Source organism: Rhinolophus hipposideros, assembly GCF_964194185.1.
Source record: "Rhinolophus hipposideros genome assembly, chromosome: 9".
Taxonomy (NCBI): Eukaryota; Metazoa; Chordata; class Mammalia; order Chiroptera; family Rhinolophidae; genus Rhinolophus; species Rhinolophus hipposideros.
In genome coordinates, this window is record NC_138055.1 from 89,547,762 (window position 1) to 89,566,410 (window position 18,649).

Genomic DNA, 18,649 nt, shown 5'->3' on the forward strand with positions numbered 1-18,649 from the left:
AGAAGTTGGGTAATGGTTAGAGTAGGTGCACTCGTGGCTCCCATCAGGTAAACAGCTTTTCTTCGAGGAATCATAGCACAAAGTTACATCTGTGACCTATATGAGGCCTGGACCAAATAAATGACTCATTTGGGATTGTAACTTAGGCTTTAAGAGTAGACTGAGATTCCCTGAACTAAATTCCAGGGGGTTTTAGCAGTTTTTGAAAGCTAATGCATTTGCTCAGCCAGTGGAGACTTTTTAACTTCTAAGTGTGGGAGTAGCATACTAAGATGAATAGCCTGACAATTCAATTTTTTATCTACAATCCACTTCCCAAATACAGTTTTACTTATTAATGATCACTGAGAACATTCCTGTAGAGGAAAGAGCTTCTAGTAACTTTAGAACAAGAACTGAAAGGAGTTGGGTGTCTGGGTAGAAAAGAATGAAAGAAAATATACCTAGCTAGGTGCTTTTGCCACAGTGTCACTGAAATTAGAGATTAGATCGTCTCTTTGCAACACGAGTGTACTTGTTGGAGCACAAACAAGCTAGCAGTATTCCCACCGGGAAAGGCTTCAGCATTTTACAGGTGGAGGCCACTGAGGCCCACTTCTCCTGTCTTACGTATCTGACCTTTCCCTAGAAGCTTGTTCTTCTGTGTCCATCTTAGCACATGTCACCACTCCAGCCTCAAGTTTCTAACATCTTGTAGTTGTGTTCTGTCTCTTCTCTCTCTGTTCTCCCCTGTTTCTCCCTTCTCACAGGCTGTGCGAAGTTTAACTGTGCATCTGAGCAGGTGACATTCAAACCTGGTGGCAGGAGGACCCGATTTCTGAGTACGCCCTGCTTGGCTCTTTGTGTGTAACACCTTTACTCCTTCCTCGTCCTTGTTTTTCTGCTGCTTGGATCTGATATTTCATGCAGTCCATTTTCATTTGTCTCTGTGTGTCATCTACTCAGCGGCTTGGCTGAACTATTACCCTCAGAAGTTTGGGTCCCTATGTTAATTATGATAAAAGATGTAGAAATCATAATATGCTTCTATTATGGCTAATAATAGGGTTCAAAATGACTTTCTGGTAGAATTGCTTCTTCACAGGTCCGTGACAGGGTAGAAGGGGTGTCGGGGCTGTGCAGAGTGCTGGGCCATTTAGAACAAGGAAGGCTGAGCTGCAGCAGCCTCTTCAGTCCTGACCCGTGCACGGGCTTTAGAAGTGACAGGACGCACCCTGACCGCTGAGGCACTTAGGTGCTGGAAGCAGGTAAAAGAGTCGTTTAGAATCTTTTTTTTCTTGTCAATTAAGCCTAAGCACGTATCAGCTGAAAAGATGCTACCGTGTGTCCCCCAAAATAAGACCTCACCGGAAAATCAGCCCTAGCAGATTGTTCAGGAGGACATCCCCCGAACAGAGAAGCCCTAATGCATCTTTTGGAGCAAAACTTAGTATAAGACCTGGTCTTACTTTCGGGGAAGCACGGTAGTATCTCTTCACTGGATCTTTTCACCACCACTACCTTCTAACTTCATAAAATCAATAGTTCAAAAAGGCTGTCAGTGTAGTTATTCTCATAAAGCATTTACTCTATTAAAGACCAAGTCCTAGCACCTACAAGTGAGAAATGGTCTTTTTTAACATGACTGCTGGGATTTCCCGGCTTTCTTCTTGAAAACAGGATACCATAGCGAGTCAGCTAACCTCTCCAGCCCATCTTCCCATATATGAAATGAAGACAATGCCTGTCTCCTAGGGTTGTTGTACAAATCAAATAAGATCATGCCACAAAACCAGGTCGCACCATGAAACACCCATCATTTCCCTCTGATGAGCTGGTGCCTACCTGGCACATGGTAATCAATAAATGTCTACTAAAATAAAAATGTAAAAAAACAAAAATAAGACTCGAGTAAAAAACTTTGTACTTAGTAGAAGATCTTTGGATAAAGATCTTCTCTGGTCAGGCCTCAAACTTCTGATGTGGTTATTGACATGCTTCTTAAATGCATGTGCTGAGGCATCATGTTTCCGCGAGTGGTTCAGAGGTCCTTGGGCCTCACGTGTCACTGTCCAGAGCTGTTCAACAGAGGAGGTGGAAGGCCTTACCCACTTGGCTAGTTCTCCAAGCATGTGTGACTTTTGAGCGCTCAGAGCAATGTATTTTCTGGTTAAACTAGGCTGGAACAAGATTATGAGCTTCTTGACACTTAAATAAGCATTTAATTTATATTTCCCGCTAGAAACATGACAAGACATTAATAGTAGGAGTAAGTGTTTTGAGGCAGAACGTGGCGTGTCAGGCCTGTGGTACACAGCCTCGTGTCTGTGGGAATGAAGAGAACCAAGGCTTTTTTGTAAATGATGTGATGGGTACCATTTCAGGTGAATTCATTCAGTAAATTCTCATCACACTCTTAAAGGTGGGTGGTATTACACTGTTGTTCAAGTGAAAGTGGTTAGAAATAGTAAATCTCATCTCTTCCTTTTGGGTCTAAAGGGGCCTGACATCAGTTGAAGGCAGATCAGTATATATCACATGAGCCTTAGCGAACAAATCGCAAGAGGCAGATTTAAAGCAAATATGTACAGAAAAACCAGGTGTTTACAGGGGTGGAAGTCGGGATGCATTATTCTATGCCCTCAGAATAGATAATAGTTTAGAAGCACGGCTTGGCTTAATGCTTTATTTATGTTCAAAAGTTGCTTGTTTTCCATATACTTTTAAAAAGCTTTCTAGAGGGGAGGGCATTGGTGTGTGGGTCTAGGATGCAGAAACTCAGTAGCCAATTTACATTAACCTAAAGCTGTAACAGTGGTACTACCAGCCTACTGTGGTAGAATTGATTGCTAATGAATTGAATGGAGTGCTTTTTAACAACCCAGCAGGAGAAACAGAAAGTGAGACACGGGCAGTGGAAAGACTGCTTGGGTCTTTGAAATTCAAGCAGTGACACCTGAGAGACTGGAGTTCCTCCCCGTCCTGAGTGTTAATACAGGGCTTTACTCTTTTGGATGAGAAGACAGGGTGTGGGAAGTCAGCCAGGTCCCGCAGTCCACCAGATCAGCACGCTAAGGCTAACAGCCTGGGAGACCCGCATAGGACTAACTCCCCTGGGGCAAGGTCTCCCAGGTCCTACCAGTCTGTCTCCCCTCCTGCTTTCTCTTGCTGGGACTTTGTGTGCTGTTTGGAGATTCTAAATATTTTACACTGATGTTTCTTTATCTTTAACACGTTGCTCTCTCTTTGTGCTTCAGGGAAGATGGTGAAAAAAGTCTGTCCTTGCAACCAGCTCTGTAGTAATTATCTTTTCTTTCTGTTACTTTTGGTCCTTGATTGCAAAGCCTGTTATCCATGAGTTCTTTGAACCTTGAAGCCTCACAACTCCCTGATTCCCAACTTCCATCTGTCTAGTTCTGCACCCTTTTCTAATACAGTCTTTAACATGCTGAACCACTGGCTGTCCTTCCAGGTTAAGAAATCACCTCAGAGTCAATGCTTTCAGTGGTGACCCCCTGTGAGCCTACCTCTGTGACAGTTAGGGCTTCATAGGCCCATGGATATGTTCAGAGAGATCAAGGATTCCTGACTCCTTTGGGAAAGAATTCTTTAGTCAAGAACTATGTGCCAGCCACTGTTGTACCGACTGGGAAGTCAGTAGTGGTCACAGCGTACCGAAGCCTCACGTCTGCTGGATTGGCGAGGCCCCCTTTGAGTTTGGCTTCTTAGACTGGTGGCTTCTCATTAAAGCGCAGACAGTGAACAACCCCAAAGGCCCCGTGGAGGCTCAACCAGAAAACCCTGTCTCTAGGGCACTGAGCAGTAAGTTGTGGCTACTAATAGGTCATTGTTACTACTGTGTTTCCGCGAAAATAAGACCGCTCTTATATTAAATTTTGCTCCAAAAGACACGTTAGGGTGTATTTTCAGCGGATGTCTTATTTTTTCATGTACAACAATCTACATTTATTCAAATACAGTCATGTTGTCATCTGGAACATCATTGTAATGTACTAAATGCGTCCCTCCGGCTGAGATCTTAACTAGGGCTTATTTTCGGGGAAACACGATAGGACTGGCGGCGTGGGGCAGGGAAAATGTATTAGGGCAAGAGAAAAATGAAAAACTAGATTTTGGGTGGTAAGGCACATACCACTTTGTAGAGCTTTTCGGTAGAAATGAGAAAGGGTTAGAGCTTAGTCAGCCCCCTGGAAGGCACGGGTGTCCTCAGAAACAGCCGTGTCACCAGAGCTCTGAAATGCTTTCCTGTGAAGTGGGCTGAGGACGCCCCCGTTTGCCAGGCCGGGAGAGTTGTCTTTTCCCAGGAGCTCATTTCTGGTCAAGAAAGATGCTTTTGTTTCCTCCTCTAATGAGAAAGTCTGTTTCAGAAGGCAGAGTAAGAGGTGGGCTGTTTGGTTGGCTCTCCCTTGTGGTAAAGCCCGTTTTCAGAGCCCAGTACTGTGTAACATAGATTCAGATGAGCCGTGAATGCGGTTGTGAAGGGCCCTCACAGCATGGGAGGTGGCCCGCCTGGGATTAGGGAGGTGTGGCTCCTGCATGAGCTCTGTGAGTACACGCTGTCACCCACAGCGCTGCCTGGACTGCGCTTCCCACGGCTCCGCCCACTTGGGATTACTTCTGGGTCTTGTGTTGTGTCACTTGCCATCAAGCTCACTAAGCAGCAGTCATTCCGATAGGATGACCATCCTCTTGCATGTGGTCCGCTTGCCTGCTGGATGTCATTGTCACCACAGCCATCCTCGCTGCCTGTGTCCCACCCTCCACTGTCTCTCTCTCTCTGTCGCTACTTGAGGAAGGCTGTTTCCTGTGCTTCTGTATTTCCCACTTGGGGTTCCTGTCCGTAGGGGGCTTCCTCTTCCCTTTACACACTGTATGTGCAATAGCGACCCCCTGCGGCCCCAGCAGGCGGGCACTAAGAAGGGAGCTGACACCTGCAGGGTTCGTGTCTTGCCTCGGGCGTGAGAAGCATGTGAGCGCCCCTACTCTGCAGCCTACGTCACAATGAGCTGTTTCTCTAGTGCAGATATGCTTGTATGTGCCGTTCCGGGTGGTATGGTACCAACCTAACTGGAGACCAGCAATGAATTAGAATGGGCTTTTCCATAGCAGAGTTGCTTCCATCTGCCGCTGTGCCCTGGTGCTGCTTTGACCTTGAAAGCAGGAAAATGTGCATTTATTTAGCCCCCAGCATTGTTGGATACCTTAAGGCCTCGTGGCTCACACGTTACTTTCGTAGCTTTGATTTCTTCTGCAGCAAATGTGAGATCTGGTAAGAAAGTGGGCGGTGAGGGTGAAAAACAAGACCATGACTCTTCTTTCCCTCTTCCCGAAAACTTGCCTCTTCGAATAATCTTCAGTGTGCCCTCCAGCAGAGCCGAAATCAGGCAGGACACAGACTCCTTTCTTTCTCATCAACCATAGAAATAGAATTCTTTCATTATAACCTCAAAGCTTCCTTCTCCCCTTCGTGCCTCTCCCTCAGCTGAATGAATGTTTCTCTTGCTTCCACACGAGCTGCTTGCTCTGCTGGGCAGGGGGAGAGGGGAGGATCCATGAACCAGGCGAAACTGAGGTCATCTTCAGGAAAAGCACGTCTTCCTGGAGTTGAAAGATTCAGGCGCACACAGAGTAAGAAGGTTCTTTACTCACAGGAAATTGGGAGAGGCTGAAGCCTAAATTCCTCCCACGTTTATGGGTCCAGGTGAAAAACCTTTGGAACAGCATGCTGTGTCTTATCACCTCTTTCTATTAAAGAATGCCTAAAGATTGGGCAGTATCCATACGGTTTGGGAACCCCATTTTCTCCTGGGCTAGGCGCCTGTCTTTGCATTTCTGTAACTCCTATTTCAACCCCGCCCCAGTGCTCAAGGAGTCGTTTTTGTGTGTGTGTGTTTTTTGCCCTGCATTCTGCAACATTCTAGAGCAGCTCGCCTCACTGACCGTCCCGTAGCTCCCTGGTCAGTGCAATGCTGGGAAAGTGGGTGCTGGCCGAAAGTTCCAGCACCCTGAGATCCCGTGTGCCCCGTGGCTGCCACTGTTCTGAGTCGTTCAGCCTCACCCGCAGCTCCTGAATAGAACCTGGTTTCCTCCCCGTTAGGCCCAAACATCGGGCTACATAAGACCTTGGAATTCCTTCCTTGCATGGCTTCCCAGTCCGTCCTCTCCTCATTCTGTGGCTTGCATTCATCATTCTGTAGTTTCTCCTCTTCCTGAAAACCGAATCCAAACGCGTTTTAATGGTTATATCCTGTCGCGTGTCTAACTCCAGGGACCAGCAGCACCAACACCGTGGGGGGAGCAGTGAACAGCCAGGCCGCCCAGGTGCAGCCTCCCGCCCTGACGGCCAGCAAGAAGGGCACGTTCACAGACGACCTGCACAAGCTGGTGGACAACTGGGCCCGAGACGCCATGAGCCTTTCGGGCAGGAGAGGGAGCCGAGGACACATGAACTATGAGGTACGTGTTCCCTGATCTGTCAGTGGCACGTTGGGTGGCAGACGCCGAGGCCAGTGCTTGCCTTTCCCGGCCATGACCTTCTGCAGCTCATTACTGTTAACACGTAGACAGACAAGGCAAAAACCAGCCAGCGACTTTTATTTTTCTTCCCTGAATCCTTTGCTCCCTTCCTGTTGGTCACCTGTTTTTTTCCTCCTTTTTTCTTCCACACCCTGAACCACATAGCACCCACTTCCCATCAGAACGGGTTTTCTCGCCCGTTTGGTAAGGTAAAGAGCCAGTAACTATTAGGGAAGGTTTTGAAAGATAAGAACAGTCCCGGTTCTAGAGTTATTTTAGAACCACCCACTTCACATCTATGCGTGTTACACCCATACCACACTTTACAATTAGTTGTTTTGTTTTCAGGGCCCTGGAATGGCAAGGAAGTTCTCCGCACCGGGTCAGCTGTGCGTCTCCATGACCTCAAACTTGGGCGGCTCTGCCCCCCTTCCTGCAGCGTCAGCTACCTCTCTAGGTCACTTCACCAAGTCTATGTGCCCTCCACAACAGTACGGTTTCCCAGCTCCCCCCTTTGGCACTCAGTGGAGTGGGACAGGTGGCCCAGCACCACAGCCACTTGGCCAGTTCCAACCTGTGGGAACTGCCTCCTTACAGAATTTCAACATCAGCAATTTGCAGAAATCCATCAGCAACCCTCCAGGTTCCAACCTGCGGACCACTTAGACCTAGAGACTTAACTGAGTAGATTGGGGGGCAGGAGGTGGAATGTGAGAGGTGGGGGGTGGGAAAGTAGCCTGTATACTAACTCCTAGTGCTGCATTTAACTGGTTATTTCTTGCCAGAAAGGAATGTTTTTCATACTGCTTAGAGCCCTCAGGAAGGAGACTCTTCCTCCTCCTTCCATTTACTGGAGTGGGACAAGAAGGAATGAGCAGCTTTCTTGCGGTGGGGCAGCTTCGAGCTCTGCCTCCATGTTTGCCCAACAGTAAGGGCTAGGAAAGAGAAGGGTGTCCATCAGGAAGCTGCCAGAGCACACAAGGGAAAACCAAACCCCATCTCTGATTTCAAGTGAGTGGGGCTTTTCATTTCGGTGTCCATCCCAAATCCCTTATTCCCTCAGTCTAAACCACAAGACTGAAAACATAATTGGGCTCTCTCCTACCGTTTCCCCACCCCACCCCAGCTCTTTTTCTTTCTTTTCCATGTTTCTTTCTCTCTCTCTGGAACCCAGTGAGAGACAGCAGGGGGCTAGGTTCCCGCCCTTTCTTACGATAGGTCACTAGTGCTTTAAGCAAATGATACTAGCAGCTCCGACTGCGGCATTAGCAGTGAGAAAAAACGTTCCCTGCGGACATGCAACTTTGCCATCAGTTTTGATGTGGAAACACTGTGATATATAAATGTTGTTGGACAACAGTAGTTTTAAGATGAAAATATGAAAGGTTTAAAAAGTTGAAAAAAAGCTAGCTCTGTCCTTTACTTATTGAGACACTTTAACTTTTTCCTTTGTATTTCCATTGTATTAGATAAATAAATGTGAATGTAAAATTGTATAAATTACTGTACTTGAATACTTCTGTTGTCCCAGTATTGCTTGCTGGATATTTTAGTGCCTTGGACTTCCATTGCTTCTGCCGTTAGCATCTACTTCTCAGCAGACCCCAGACCAGCAAAGGGCATGTGGGAGAAAATCTAAGGGCCACAAGACCCCAGCAGTGGGTTATGCCAAAGGGAAATTGAAAGAGTACTTTTTTTTGGTCATTCAACTAGTTTGTCTAGAGCAGGTGTAAGATGAGCAGGGTGAGAAGTGAAGTCGACATCAGTGGTTTGAAAGCAGAAAGTTGTTTCAGGAACAGTGAGGGTTGTTGTCACAAAATTGGGCAGTTTAAAAGATTAAGGGTGGTGTGTGATAAGTGAATGACAAAGACTAAAGAATGGAAGAACAGACTTGTTTTGAAGATAGGCGGTGCCTGGCCAGTGGATGCCAGAAGCCTTACTCATTAGAGCTGGGCTTGAACAGACCTAGAAGAAATGGCTGAATATAAAGGGAAGGGAGTGGGGGCTGATTTTGAAGTTGGGAAACCTGATAGTGAAAAGTCAGAGGGAGAAAGTTGCTCTAAGAAAAACTGTGTGGATTGCTTTCTTGTAGCAAATGTACCATGCATTTCTCAGCTGGGGGTACTGTTTTTCTGGAAAGTGGACCTACATCTAAATTAAGCATTGTAGGAAAGAATGCTTATTCCTACTTTTTTCCTATATGATATCCAAGCGGTTGCAGGATCATAATCTCTTGTGCCACCTTTATTTCTACAATCGCAACTGGTATTTTCACATTTCATATAAACAAATATTCCCCATAAGTAATAACTGCAACCAACCAGTATTATTTAGCGCTAATTTAATGGGCAGTTCTGTTCTTTTCAGAGCTTTCAGGAAATACTCTCCTAATTGGCTATACTTGGGATCTCTGTTAGCTGTGAAGATGGGGAAAGAAGGTGGGACTCTTTTAATTAATGTTTTGGGTGCTTCTTGAGTTGGGAAATGGACGTATTTCCAACCTCTCCCCCACCTCACGGCACATCCCAGCAATCCCAGTAGGAAGAGCCTGGCTGGCTGGCGCATCCTGTCGTTCCTTTATGGGCACCGTTTTCTTTAATACGTAAGCCTAGTCCCCAGAGAGACACACGAAAGCTGAAGGTACTAGGAAGGTAGAAATGAGAAGGGCAGGGGTTCCGAGCCCTGCCTCCAAACTGTTTATCTGTCTGTTCTCTGCTTATAACTCCTGGGGCCATGACGACTGAGGCTAGAGCGAAGGTGTCGAGCACGTGAGAAACGACCGCCTGAGACAAATGAAACACCTTCTACCACAGGAACGAGGGGGTCAAACGCAGCACATTATTTTATTTTGGTTTAATCATTTTGCGATCTCTTCACTCACACACACAAAGAACTGGTTTTATTTACTGTTGATTTTTCTCCCTCCTGTGGATGAAATAACTGAAGCCTAGAGGAATGAACTAGTGCTACTGAACTGTTTAAATTATTTGTGTTAATAGTACACTTTGAGTCTCTTTTTTCCACATTAAAAAAAAATCTGAATTTTAAGTGTTTTCCTTACATTATTTAACAATGTACACTGTTTAAAAAAAAAAACAAACTGAATTCAAACCTTGGGGGTTTCTCCGCAGCCGTTAATTGTACATTTTGCACTAACTCTGGGTGTTGCGCTTCTTGTAAGATTGCGCCTTGTGCTTCAGTTTGTTACCTTTGTAGACTTATTTAATGAAACCATTCAAATAAACCAAACTTTGCTTTTGAGTTGTGGGGTTTCATTTCCAGACAGTTCCTTTTTCATGATCTCATTAGGTCTGTTTTGTGTGCAATTTCTAACTGGATTCCTAACTCCAGGAACTTTGGTTAGCAGTAACTCGGAAACTCTGACTGGATCTATGATTGTGCTGCAGACCAGGAAGGTGATATTTGTTCTGAAGAGAATGCTAAGGGTGTCAAAATCAAAAGCTCACTCTACCACCGAACTGTGCAACTACAGGTGAGGTACAGGTTGGTGAAGGTAGGCTGCTGCCTCTTGCGCAGGAGCAGAAATGGTGGACGCCTTCCTGTCCTTTGCGCTCCTTGCCGCAGGTTCCCAGCTCCCCACCAACAGGTCTGGGATCCAAAAAATTATAAAGGCCACTGCTTCCAAATAGCACAACCCCAAATTCACCTTAAAAAGTCAATTTGCAAGCTCATTATTTGGGGGAAAGAATTATGAAACATCCAGACATGATGAAGAAACAATTTATGTTAAGGTGGGTGGTATCTCACATCTGAAAAGGGGAAACAGAAACAGCTACTTAGATCTTCCGTTACAAAATGCAGAATTTCTTTTGCACTCTTGAAATGCCTTTTCTTTGGCCTTAGATCACTGTTTCCTCGGTTAGAAAACAGTGCAGGGTAGTGACACCGTAAACCTATAAGAGATTATCACAGATGAAGATTACAGCCTGCATCAATGGAAACGTAAAAGCAGCACTGCAGGCTTTGTTCTCAGCATTAAAACATGGCGCCCTAAGGTGAGGGGGGCAGAGATGACTCAGTCATTTCCTGGAGGCACGTGGCGCTGTGGTGCTGAGGAATATGGCTCCTACGCTTCAGAGCAGGCGGCCACTGGTGATTCCTAAAAGTTCTGTATTTATTAACAAAATGGCTTAGGAATTAAGTAATCAAGAGTCCGAAAGATATTTAATCTCCCCAGAGCCGCCCACTGCAGCATGTGACAAGCTTTTTTAAAGGGCTTGTTTTCCAACCGCTCAGCTTTACCTGCAGGAGGCTCCAGGAGTCAAATCCTTTGGAAGAGTTCAAAATAAAGGTAAGTCCTTGGAAATAAAGCTCATCCCCTAGGAGTGCTGACCAATTTCATGACCAAAAAGTTTTCTTAAGTCCGCTCTGTGACAGTCCAGTGATGTGACCTGAGCCTCTGTTAAGGTGGCTCCAGCTTCCTTTTCTTCGTGTTCTGGTTCTCCTGATAGAAATCACAGTTGCCTATGGAAGAAAAAGTTGTTTAAATAGAGCTGCCATGATTTTAAAGGGAGAAATAAACTCATAGCTAGTCATTTCTGAATTGCGTTAGTTAACGATCCCAATTTAAACAAAGCCCAGTACCAGGCTGCAATAACAATCACGTCACCATGGGCCTACTTTTCCTAGGAAAAGCTCTTCCTGCAGTCGTGCTTCAGCTACAAAGGGTTACACCTCGAGTCGGGGCCCCAAAGGACAAGTTCCAGCTCTCGAACCAGTTACCCCCTTCGGCCTCACTGCTAGTCCTCTGCCCTGACTCTGTCCACCTTCTTAAGCGGAATGTTACTCCTCCTTTAACATTCATTGACTTCAACCCAGGGTCTCCCTTCAGTTTTCGTTTCTAAAACACTTTGCTACCTGTTACATGTTGGACATTAGGAGTTTGGAGGTGCCATGGACCAGGTTTTGCTTGTGGATTCTGGTGGCAAAGGCTTTGTGGGGTCCTGTTCTGGGTCACCATCTGGTTCTTCAGGGCTAGTGTGGCGGGGGTCTGGTGTGGTTCTGGTTCTGATTCTTTTCTAGACGAGGGCTTGACAACACTGTCCCCTGCATCTGGAGGCACAGCCCACATTTCAAGACTGTCTGCAAGGACAAAAAAATCACAGCACAACATAGCAAAGAAGTGTTCTCATAAAGCCCTGGAAAAATAGGTCACGAGAAATCCCACGTCATGAGTGCCCCATGGTGGTTTTTAGGGTTTCTCTTTCCCTGACCTCCCCCGCCAAAAGCACGCTGAGGCTTCTCTTGGTAAGACCACAGAGAAGCTGAGTATGTGCTATCAGTCAGAACTGCCACTGATCCACTTGAAGTCTTTTCTAAAGTTGGATGGGGCTATAAAACATTTCAGAAATGAGCATTTTTATGCCTTTTGGAATGCATCCATGCCTACCCAAAGTATACAGCACAGTAACTTAAAAGCATCTCGTAGATATTTACTGATTAATACGTACATTCCTTCAGCCCCACTGACCTGCAAGGGAGCCTTTCTCAGCGAGGGGTGCGGAACCATCAGTTTGGGGAGCACTGTGCTTCCACGGTAGCCCCGGCGGCTCTGCTGCTGCGGTTTACAGAGGAAGGACATTCATATAGTAGAGGCACACAACCAAAGCAGCACTAACCACATTGTTGGGGGAGCAGCGCCGAAGTGCAGCTGCCCAGGGCTCCTCTGGCCCACAGCACAGCCAGTAGCAGAATTCAAGCCTCCTGAGTCCCAGTCCTACCTACAGATCTATCTGAGATTAAAGATACTCCTTTCTTCTCACTAAATTGAAGGAAAACAGAGAAGTTTCTCTTTTAGCAGCAAAATAGAAAGGTTATTAGAAGACATCTGCTTTAGTCTTTACCTTTTTTTGTTTTGTGTTTAAAAGATTTTATTGGGGAAGGGGAACAGGACTTTATTGGGGAACAGGGTGTCCTTCCAGGACTTTTTCCCAAGTCAAGTTGTTGTCCTTTCAGTCTTAGTTGTGGAGGGCGCAGCTCAGCTCCAGGTCCAGTTGCCATTTTCTAGTTGCAGGGGGCGCAGCCCACCATCCCTTGCGGGAGTCGAGGAATCAAACTGGCAACCTTGTGGTTGAGAGCCCACTGGCCCATGTGGGAATCGAACCGGCAGCCTTCGGAGTCAGGAACACTGAGATCTAACCGCCTAAGCCACCGGGCTGGCCCTAGTCTTTACTTTTTAAAGCTATCTTAAGCAGAAATGCAATATATGAAACCAAAATAATGACTGGTTTTCTGAATCGGGGCTGGGGGAGTCCTGGAGGACTCATCCTCCCCTCAGCCCAGGAACTTCTGCAGTGGTTTGGAAGCTAAAGATCCAGAATAAGTCTTACTAAGAACACCAGCACAGTAAGTTGGGGTTTTTTCCTACATTAATTTCAGCCTGTGAGAGCTGAGGGGCACATTAACGAACCAAACATGAAGCAAGTCTATGAATCTTCTTCATAATTCTTAGGGAGAAGGTGGGCAAAATCCAGCTGGTCTGGGGTAAACCCTTTCTGTTTGTATCTGGGAAACACTCCAAACATAACCTGTTCCTGTTACTCCCACCGATCGGGACTACGAAAGAAAGTAACATCCATAGAAAAGTAACTAGAAAAAACTGCCAAAAGTCCTGTTATCTTTAAACACAATTTCACCTCACATTCTAAGATAGATTCAGAAAGCCTTCCTGGGGGCTGGGGGAGGGAGATGAGGGTGAGGGGGATCAAATATATGGTGGTGGAAGGAGAACTGACTCTGGGTGGTGAACACACAATGGGATTTATAGATGATGTAATACAGAATTGTACACCTGAAATCTATGTAATTTCACTAACAATTGTCGCCCCAATAAAGTAAAAAAAAAAAAAAGCCTTCCTAATGCAGATAGCCAAAGTAACTGAAGCAAAACAAAGGCCTGTACCCTGAAATTTCTAGTTCTACATTTCTTCCCCCTCAAAAAGATCAGTGTCTCTAGAAATGGGGAACTGCATGGCAGGATTTCACGAGCCTAATTTTGGGGGCCCCTCCAGCCTGTAACGAGGGAAGTCCCACCGAGCTCTGGCTTGGATCTAACCGACTGGCCGAGGATCAGGCTACTTCCTCCTCCAGAGCAGTCCTCCCTGGGACCTCTGCACCCGTCCTCCTCACACACCCTGATTCGTCTTTTCAACCGACGGAGCAGAGAGTTGAACCTGTTGCTGCTTCTCCATTTGCTCCCGAAACTGCTGCTGCAACTGTTTCTGCCGGAGCTTCCGCTGGTAGGTGGCATCGCTCTCCACAGCAGAGGCAAGGTGTCTGCATCAGAGGAGCAACAAGGTGGGAGTGCGATCCCGAGTTAACTGGGCAAACAATACAGTTTCTGAGGGAGCACAACCCACTCGCCGGCTCTGAAGGGAGAAAAGGAGATAACTCCGACCCCATGAGTAGGCAGGAGAGGAAAGAAAGAACTCAGGTCCCGTACCGGGAGCTGCTGTCCTTCTCCCCCTGAATCACAATGTGGGCATCATCTGAGTGGCCTGGTCTGCAAGGGGAGGTCACCTCCTGCGGTTTTGGGGGTCCCTGAGCCATGTTCTGCCGGTAGCTGCTGTATCTCGCTTGTTCCACAGATGGTTCAAAATCTTGTCTCTTCGCTTTAGTTAAATCCACTTCAACAGGCAACTAGTAAGGGAAGAAAGAGAAGAGGGAAATAACTTCTCCAACTGCTCTTCTACTTCCTTTCTCTTCCCTGTCTTAAAGATCTAGATTTCTAGAAAATGGCACCTGACAATCCTCTGCCCATCATTCCTTCCAGGTCCAGAGAAGCTGACACAAAAGATCCAACACTTCAAGTAATATTTTTAATTATATGAAGAGTAGTAAAGGAATTTCATTTTCTACGTCATACCATTCAATATTAATCAAGTTTTGATAAAAAAAAATCTTATTTTAGTTTTGACTTAGAGCAAATGGTCTGTAAAGTCAAATTTGAATCTTTCCTTGGCAGTTAGTTGGATTGTCTGATGCTGTCTACCTTTTATCTTTTTTTCCAACAGAAATGATCACACAATCTTTGTGGAAACCTGCACCTTCTCTGCCCTTTCTTCAAGGACTTGCTCCTGCAAATACAACCCTCATCACTAAAGAAGCCTCACGTATGCTGTGGCACAATTAAATGTCCTTCATATAACAGGAAGAAGAAAACTTGCAAGTAGGATGTAGGCCAATTGGGGTTGTTCCTGAATCGAGCCAAATGGAGAGAAGTAAGATTGTGTATTTCATCTGGCAAATTGTTTTAGTCCCCAAGCCATAAGCACTATAGAAACCTAGAGTTTTTTCACTTGGGAGAACTTCTCTCTCAATTCATAATATTGATGCTGATAGAATAACTGAAAACGTGGGATTGAGATAACTACATTTTGATAGAGATAACCTAAAAACAAAAATTATACTAGAACTTTCTTCTCTACACTGGAAAATGAGTAGGTTAAAAAGAAATGAGCTCATGCTACAACATGGATTAAGGAGATTACACTAAGTGAAAGCCAGTCACACAGTACGTGTATGTATTTACACGAGGTACTTAGCGTAGTCAAAATCAGACAGAAAGTGGAATGGTGGTTGCCAGGGACTGTAGGATTAAGGGAGTAGGGAGTTACTATTTAGTGGTAGACAGTTTCAATTTTATAAGAAAAGAGTTATAGAAATGGACAGTGGTGATGGCCGCACAACATTATGAATGTTTTTAATACCACTGAACTGTACATTTTTAAAAGGGTTAAGATGGTAAATTTTGTTATGTTTTACCAAAAAAAAAAAAAAAAAGTTGAAAGTAAAATGGGCTTTGAAAAATTGAAAAGACTGACAATGCTAAGTGCTATTGAAGATACAGAATAACTGGAACTCATGTGCTGTTGTGTGGGAGTGTGAATTAGTACAACCACACTGGAAAACTGGAAGACCCTACTGACACTAAGCATGTGCCTCTCCTGAGCCAGTAACTCCCAAGATAAATGAGTGTGTACATGCACCAAAAGACACGTACAAGGGTACTACTAGCAGCCCTATTCAAAACAAACAAAAGCTACAAAAACTCAAACGTCTATTTAAGTCAGAATGGGAAAAAAAATTGTGTGATACTCATGCAATTGAAAAGCCAACAGCAATGAAAATGCTACATGGAACATGAATGAATCTCACAAACATGTTGAATGAAAGCCAAACAAAACAGTTAAACTGCTTGATTCCAAAAAGTACAGAATAGTCAAAACTAATCTATCTTGTTAGAAGTGCTTTTGCTTGGTTGTGATGAGAAGGGCAGGGGTTGGCAGTGACCGCAAGGGGCCCAACTGAGACGCGTTGGGACTGTCTCATCTTGATTCAGATGCTGGTTATGTCGCTGTTTGGGTTTAGAGTTCATCAAGCTGAATGTTCACAATATGTGCACTTGTCTACACGTCTCCGTGCTTTTTAATACTTCTATCAATTTTTATAAAGCTCACATGGCACAATTCTATTTATATAAAGTTTAAAAACAAGAGAAAATAATCTATGAGGCTAGAAGTCAGGCTAGAAGTTACTCTTGAAAAGAGAAAGTCAAGGTAATGAATGGGAGGGAAAAAGGGGTTCTGGGGTGCTACTAGTGTTCTATTTCCCTATCTGGGAGGTAAATAGCTGTGTTCACTTCTAAAAATTCATCATGCTGTGCCACTGTGATTTATGCAGGCTTCTGTGTGTAATGTACTTCATTTAAAAATTCATTGAAAAAAGAGTAAAAAAAAATAATGTCAGCAAAATGGCAGACTGGAAAGCTCCAGGCCAACCTGCCCCTACAGAGACACTGAGTTACCAACAATATACAGACTACAATACCTTTGTGAGAACTCCAGTGACCGGCTGAGAAGCTACAGCACTCAGGCCAATGTAAAACCAAGACAAGATCCCAGCTCAAAGGCAAGAAAAAGCTAAAGGAGTTCATCACCACCAAGCCAGTATTACAATGTTAAAGGGACGGAGGAGGAGGAGAGAAGGAGGAAAAAGAAGAAGGATCAAATATATGAATGATAAAATGGCAATAACTACATACCTATCAATAATTACTTTCAATGTAAATGGATTAAAAGCTCCAATCAAAAGACATAGGAGGGCTGAATGGATAAGAGAGCAAGACACTTACACATGTTGCCTACACGAGACTCACTTCATAAAGATGTGATACATTTATACAACGAAATATTACTCATCCATAAAAAAGAATGCAGTCTTGCCATGTGTAATAACATGGATACACCTAGAGGGTATTGTGCTGAGTGAACTAAGACAAGACAAATACCGTATGATCTCACTTACGTGTGGAATCTCAAAAACAAAACAAACAAACAAAACAGAAATGGATTCATAGATACAGATGGAAGGAGGGTTCCTGGGCTGGGTGAAAAAGAGGAAGGGATTAAGAAGTACAAATTGGTAATTACAAAATAGTCACAGGGATGTAAAGTACAGCATAAGGAATATAGTCAATAATGTTGTCATAACTATATATGTTGCCAGATGGGTACCAGACTAGTCAGGAGGACCATTTCATAAATTATATAAATTTCTAACTGCTATTCTGTAAACCTGAAACTAATATAAAATAATACTGAATGCCAACAGTAATTAAAACAAAAAATATTCCCCTACACAAAGCCAGTACATAAAGACCAGGAGAGGTGGTTGTTTTTCAAATGCCCAAATCTCAACAAAAGATCACAAGGCATATAAAGAAATAGCGAACATGGCCCAATCAAAGGAACAAAATAAAGCTCCAAAGACTAGCCTTAAAGAAATGCAGATCTTATTCAAACAAGGAAATAAAATAAAAAACAAAATATCAAATATGTGGAAAAAAAAGATGCAAATCTATGAGCCACCTGACAAAGAATTTAAAAAAACTGTCAAAGATGCTCAATGAGATAAAAGAGAACACAATTAAATGACGTCAGGAAAATGATGCATGAACAAAAGGAGAACATTAAGAAAGAGAAACCATAAAAAAGAAGCAAACAATGTTGTAGAATTCACTGGAGAGGCTCTACGGCAGACTTGATCAGGCAGAATAAAGAATCAGCCAACTTGAAAACAGGTCATTTGAAATCATCTAGGCAGAGAAACAAACAAGAATGAAGAAAAATGAGAGGTTAAGGCATTGACAGGACACTATCACACTATGTATTAAAAGAGTCTCAGAAGGAAAACAGAGCAAGAAAGGGGCAGAGAGATTACTGGCTAAAGAATTCTAAAATCTGAGGAAAGAAAAGACATTCAAATTCACGAAGCTAAAAGAACTACGCATAAGATAAACCCAAAGAGATTCAAACCAAGTCACATTATAATCAAAATGTGAAGAGTCAAAGACAAGACACTAATAACAAACTATCAGAAAGAGAAATTAACAATCTCATTTACAATTGAATAAAAAAGAATAAAATACCTAGGAATAAATTTACCAAGGAAGTGACAGAGTGTACACTGAAAACTACAAAATACTGATGAAAGAAACTGAAGAAGACACACATAAATGGAAATACATTCTGTATTCACGTATTGGGAGAATTAATATTATTAAAATGTCCGTACTACCCAAAGCAAACTCCAGACTTAATGCAATCCCTCTCAAAATTCCAATGGCATTTTTCACAGAAATAGAACAACCCTAAAATTTGTATGCAACCACTAAAGACCCCAAGTAGCCAAAGCAACTTCTAAAAAAACAAAGCTGAAGGCATCATGCTCCCTGATTTCAAACTATATTACAAAGCTACAGAAATCAAACCAGTATGGTATTCACATAAACAGACATATAGATTAATGGAATAGAGTAAGAACCTAAAATAAAAATCACACATATATGGTCAATTAACTTACAACACAGGAGCCAAGAAAATACAATGAAGAAAGGACAGTCTCTTCAATACATGGTGTTAGGAAAACTGGACAGCAACATGTAACAGAATGAAACTGGACCACTATTAAAAAAATACACAAAAATTAACTCAAAATGGAGTACAGACTTGAATGTTAAGACCTGAAATCATAAAATTCCTAGAAGAAAACGGGCAATAAGCTGCTCAACATAAGTCTTGGTGAAAACTGTTTGAACTGGATACCAAAAGCA

General features: G+C 43.8%; 2 protein-coding genes across 30 annotated transcripts in view; one reads left to right on the forward strand and one right to left on the reverse strand.

The window, feature by feature from the left end:
• WNK1 (WNK lysine deficient protein kinase 1) overlaps window positions 1-9,777 on the forward strand; it is a 145,571-nt gene extending 135,794 nt beyond the window's left edge. For 8 of the 22 annotated variants that reach the window (XM_081059264.1, XM_081059267.1, XM_081059275.1 and 5 more), the window contains 5 exons: window positions 750-842; window positions 3,237-3,278; window positions 5,358-5,384; window positions 6,269-6,456; window positions 6,865-9,777. In XM_081059264.1, coding sequence (XP_080915390.1) covers window positions 750-842; window positions 3,237-3,278; window positions 5,358-5,384; window positions 6,269-6,456; window positions 6,865-7,182 — 668 coding nt within the window. In that variant the 3' untranslated portion in view covers window positions 7,183-9,777. The remainder of the gene's footprint in view (window positions 1-749; window positions 843-3,236; window positions 3,279-5,357; window positions 5,385-6,268; window positions 6,457-6,864) is intronic. The other 14 variants (XM_081059265.1, XM_081059266.1, XM_081059270.1 and 11 more) reach the window with 8 other exon arrangements.
• The window catches only part of RAD52 (RAD52 homolog, DNA repair protein), a 29,868-nt gene continuing 20,552 nt past the window's right edge, over window positions 9,334-18,649 (reverse strand). For 3 of the 8 annotated variants that reach the window (XM_081059290.1, XM_081059287.1, XM_081059291.1), the window contains 5 exons: window positions 13,979-14,175; window positions 13,670-13,812; window positions 12,008-12,091; window positions 11,395-11,619; window positions 9,334-11,001 (listed from right to left, as the gene is read on the reverse strand). In XM_081059290.1, coding sequence (XP_080915416.1) covers window positions 10,940-11,001; window positions 11,395-11,619; window positions 12,008-12,091; window positions 13,670-13,812; window positions 13,979-14,175 — 711 coding nt within the window. In that variant the 3' untranslated portion in view covers window positions 9,334-10,939. Of the gene's footprint in view, window positions 11,002-11,394; window positions 11,620-12,007; window positions 12,095-13,669; window positions 13,813-13,978; window positions 14,176-18,649 lie in introns of all 8 variants that reach the window. The other 5 variants (XM_081059288.1, XM_081059289.1, XM_081059286.1 and 2 more) reach the window with 3 other exon arrangements.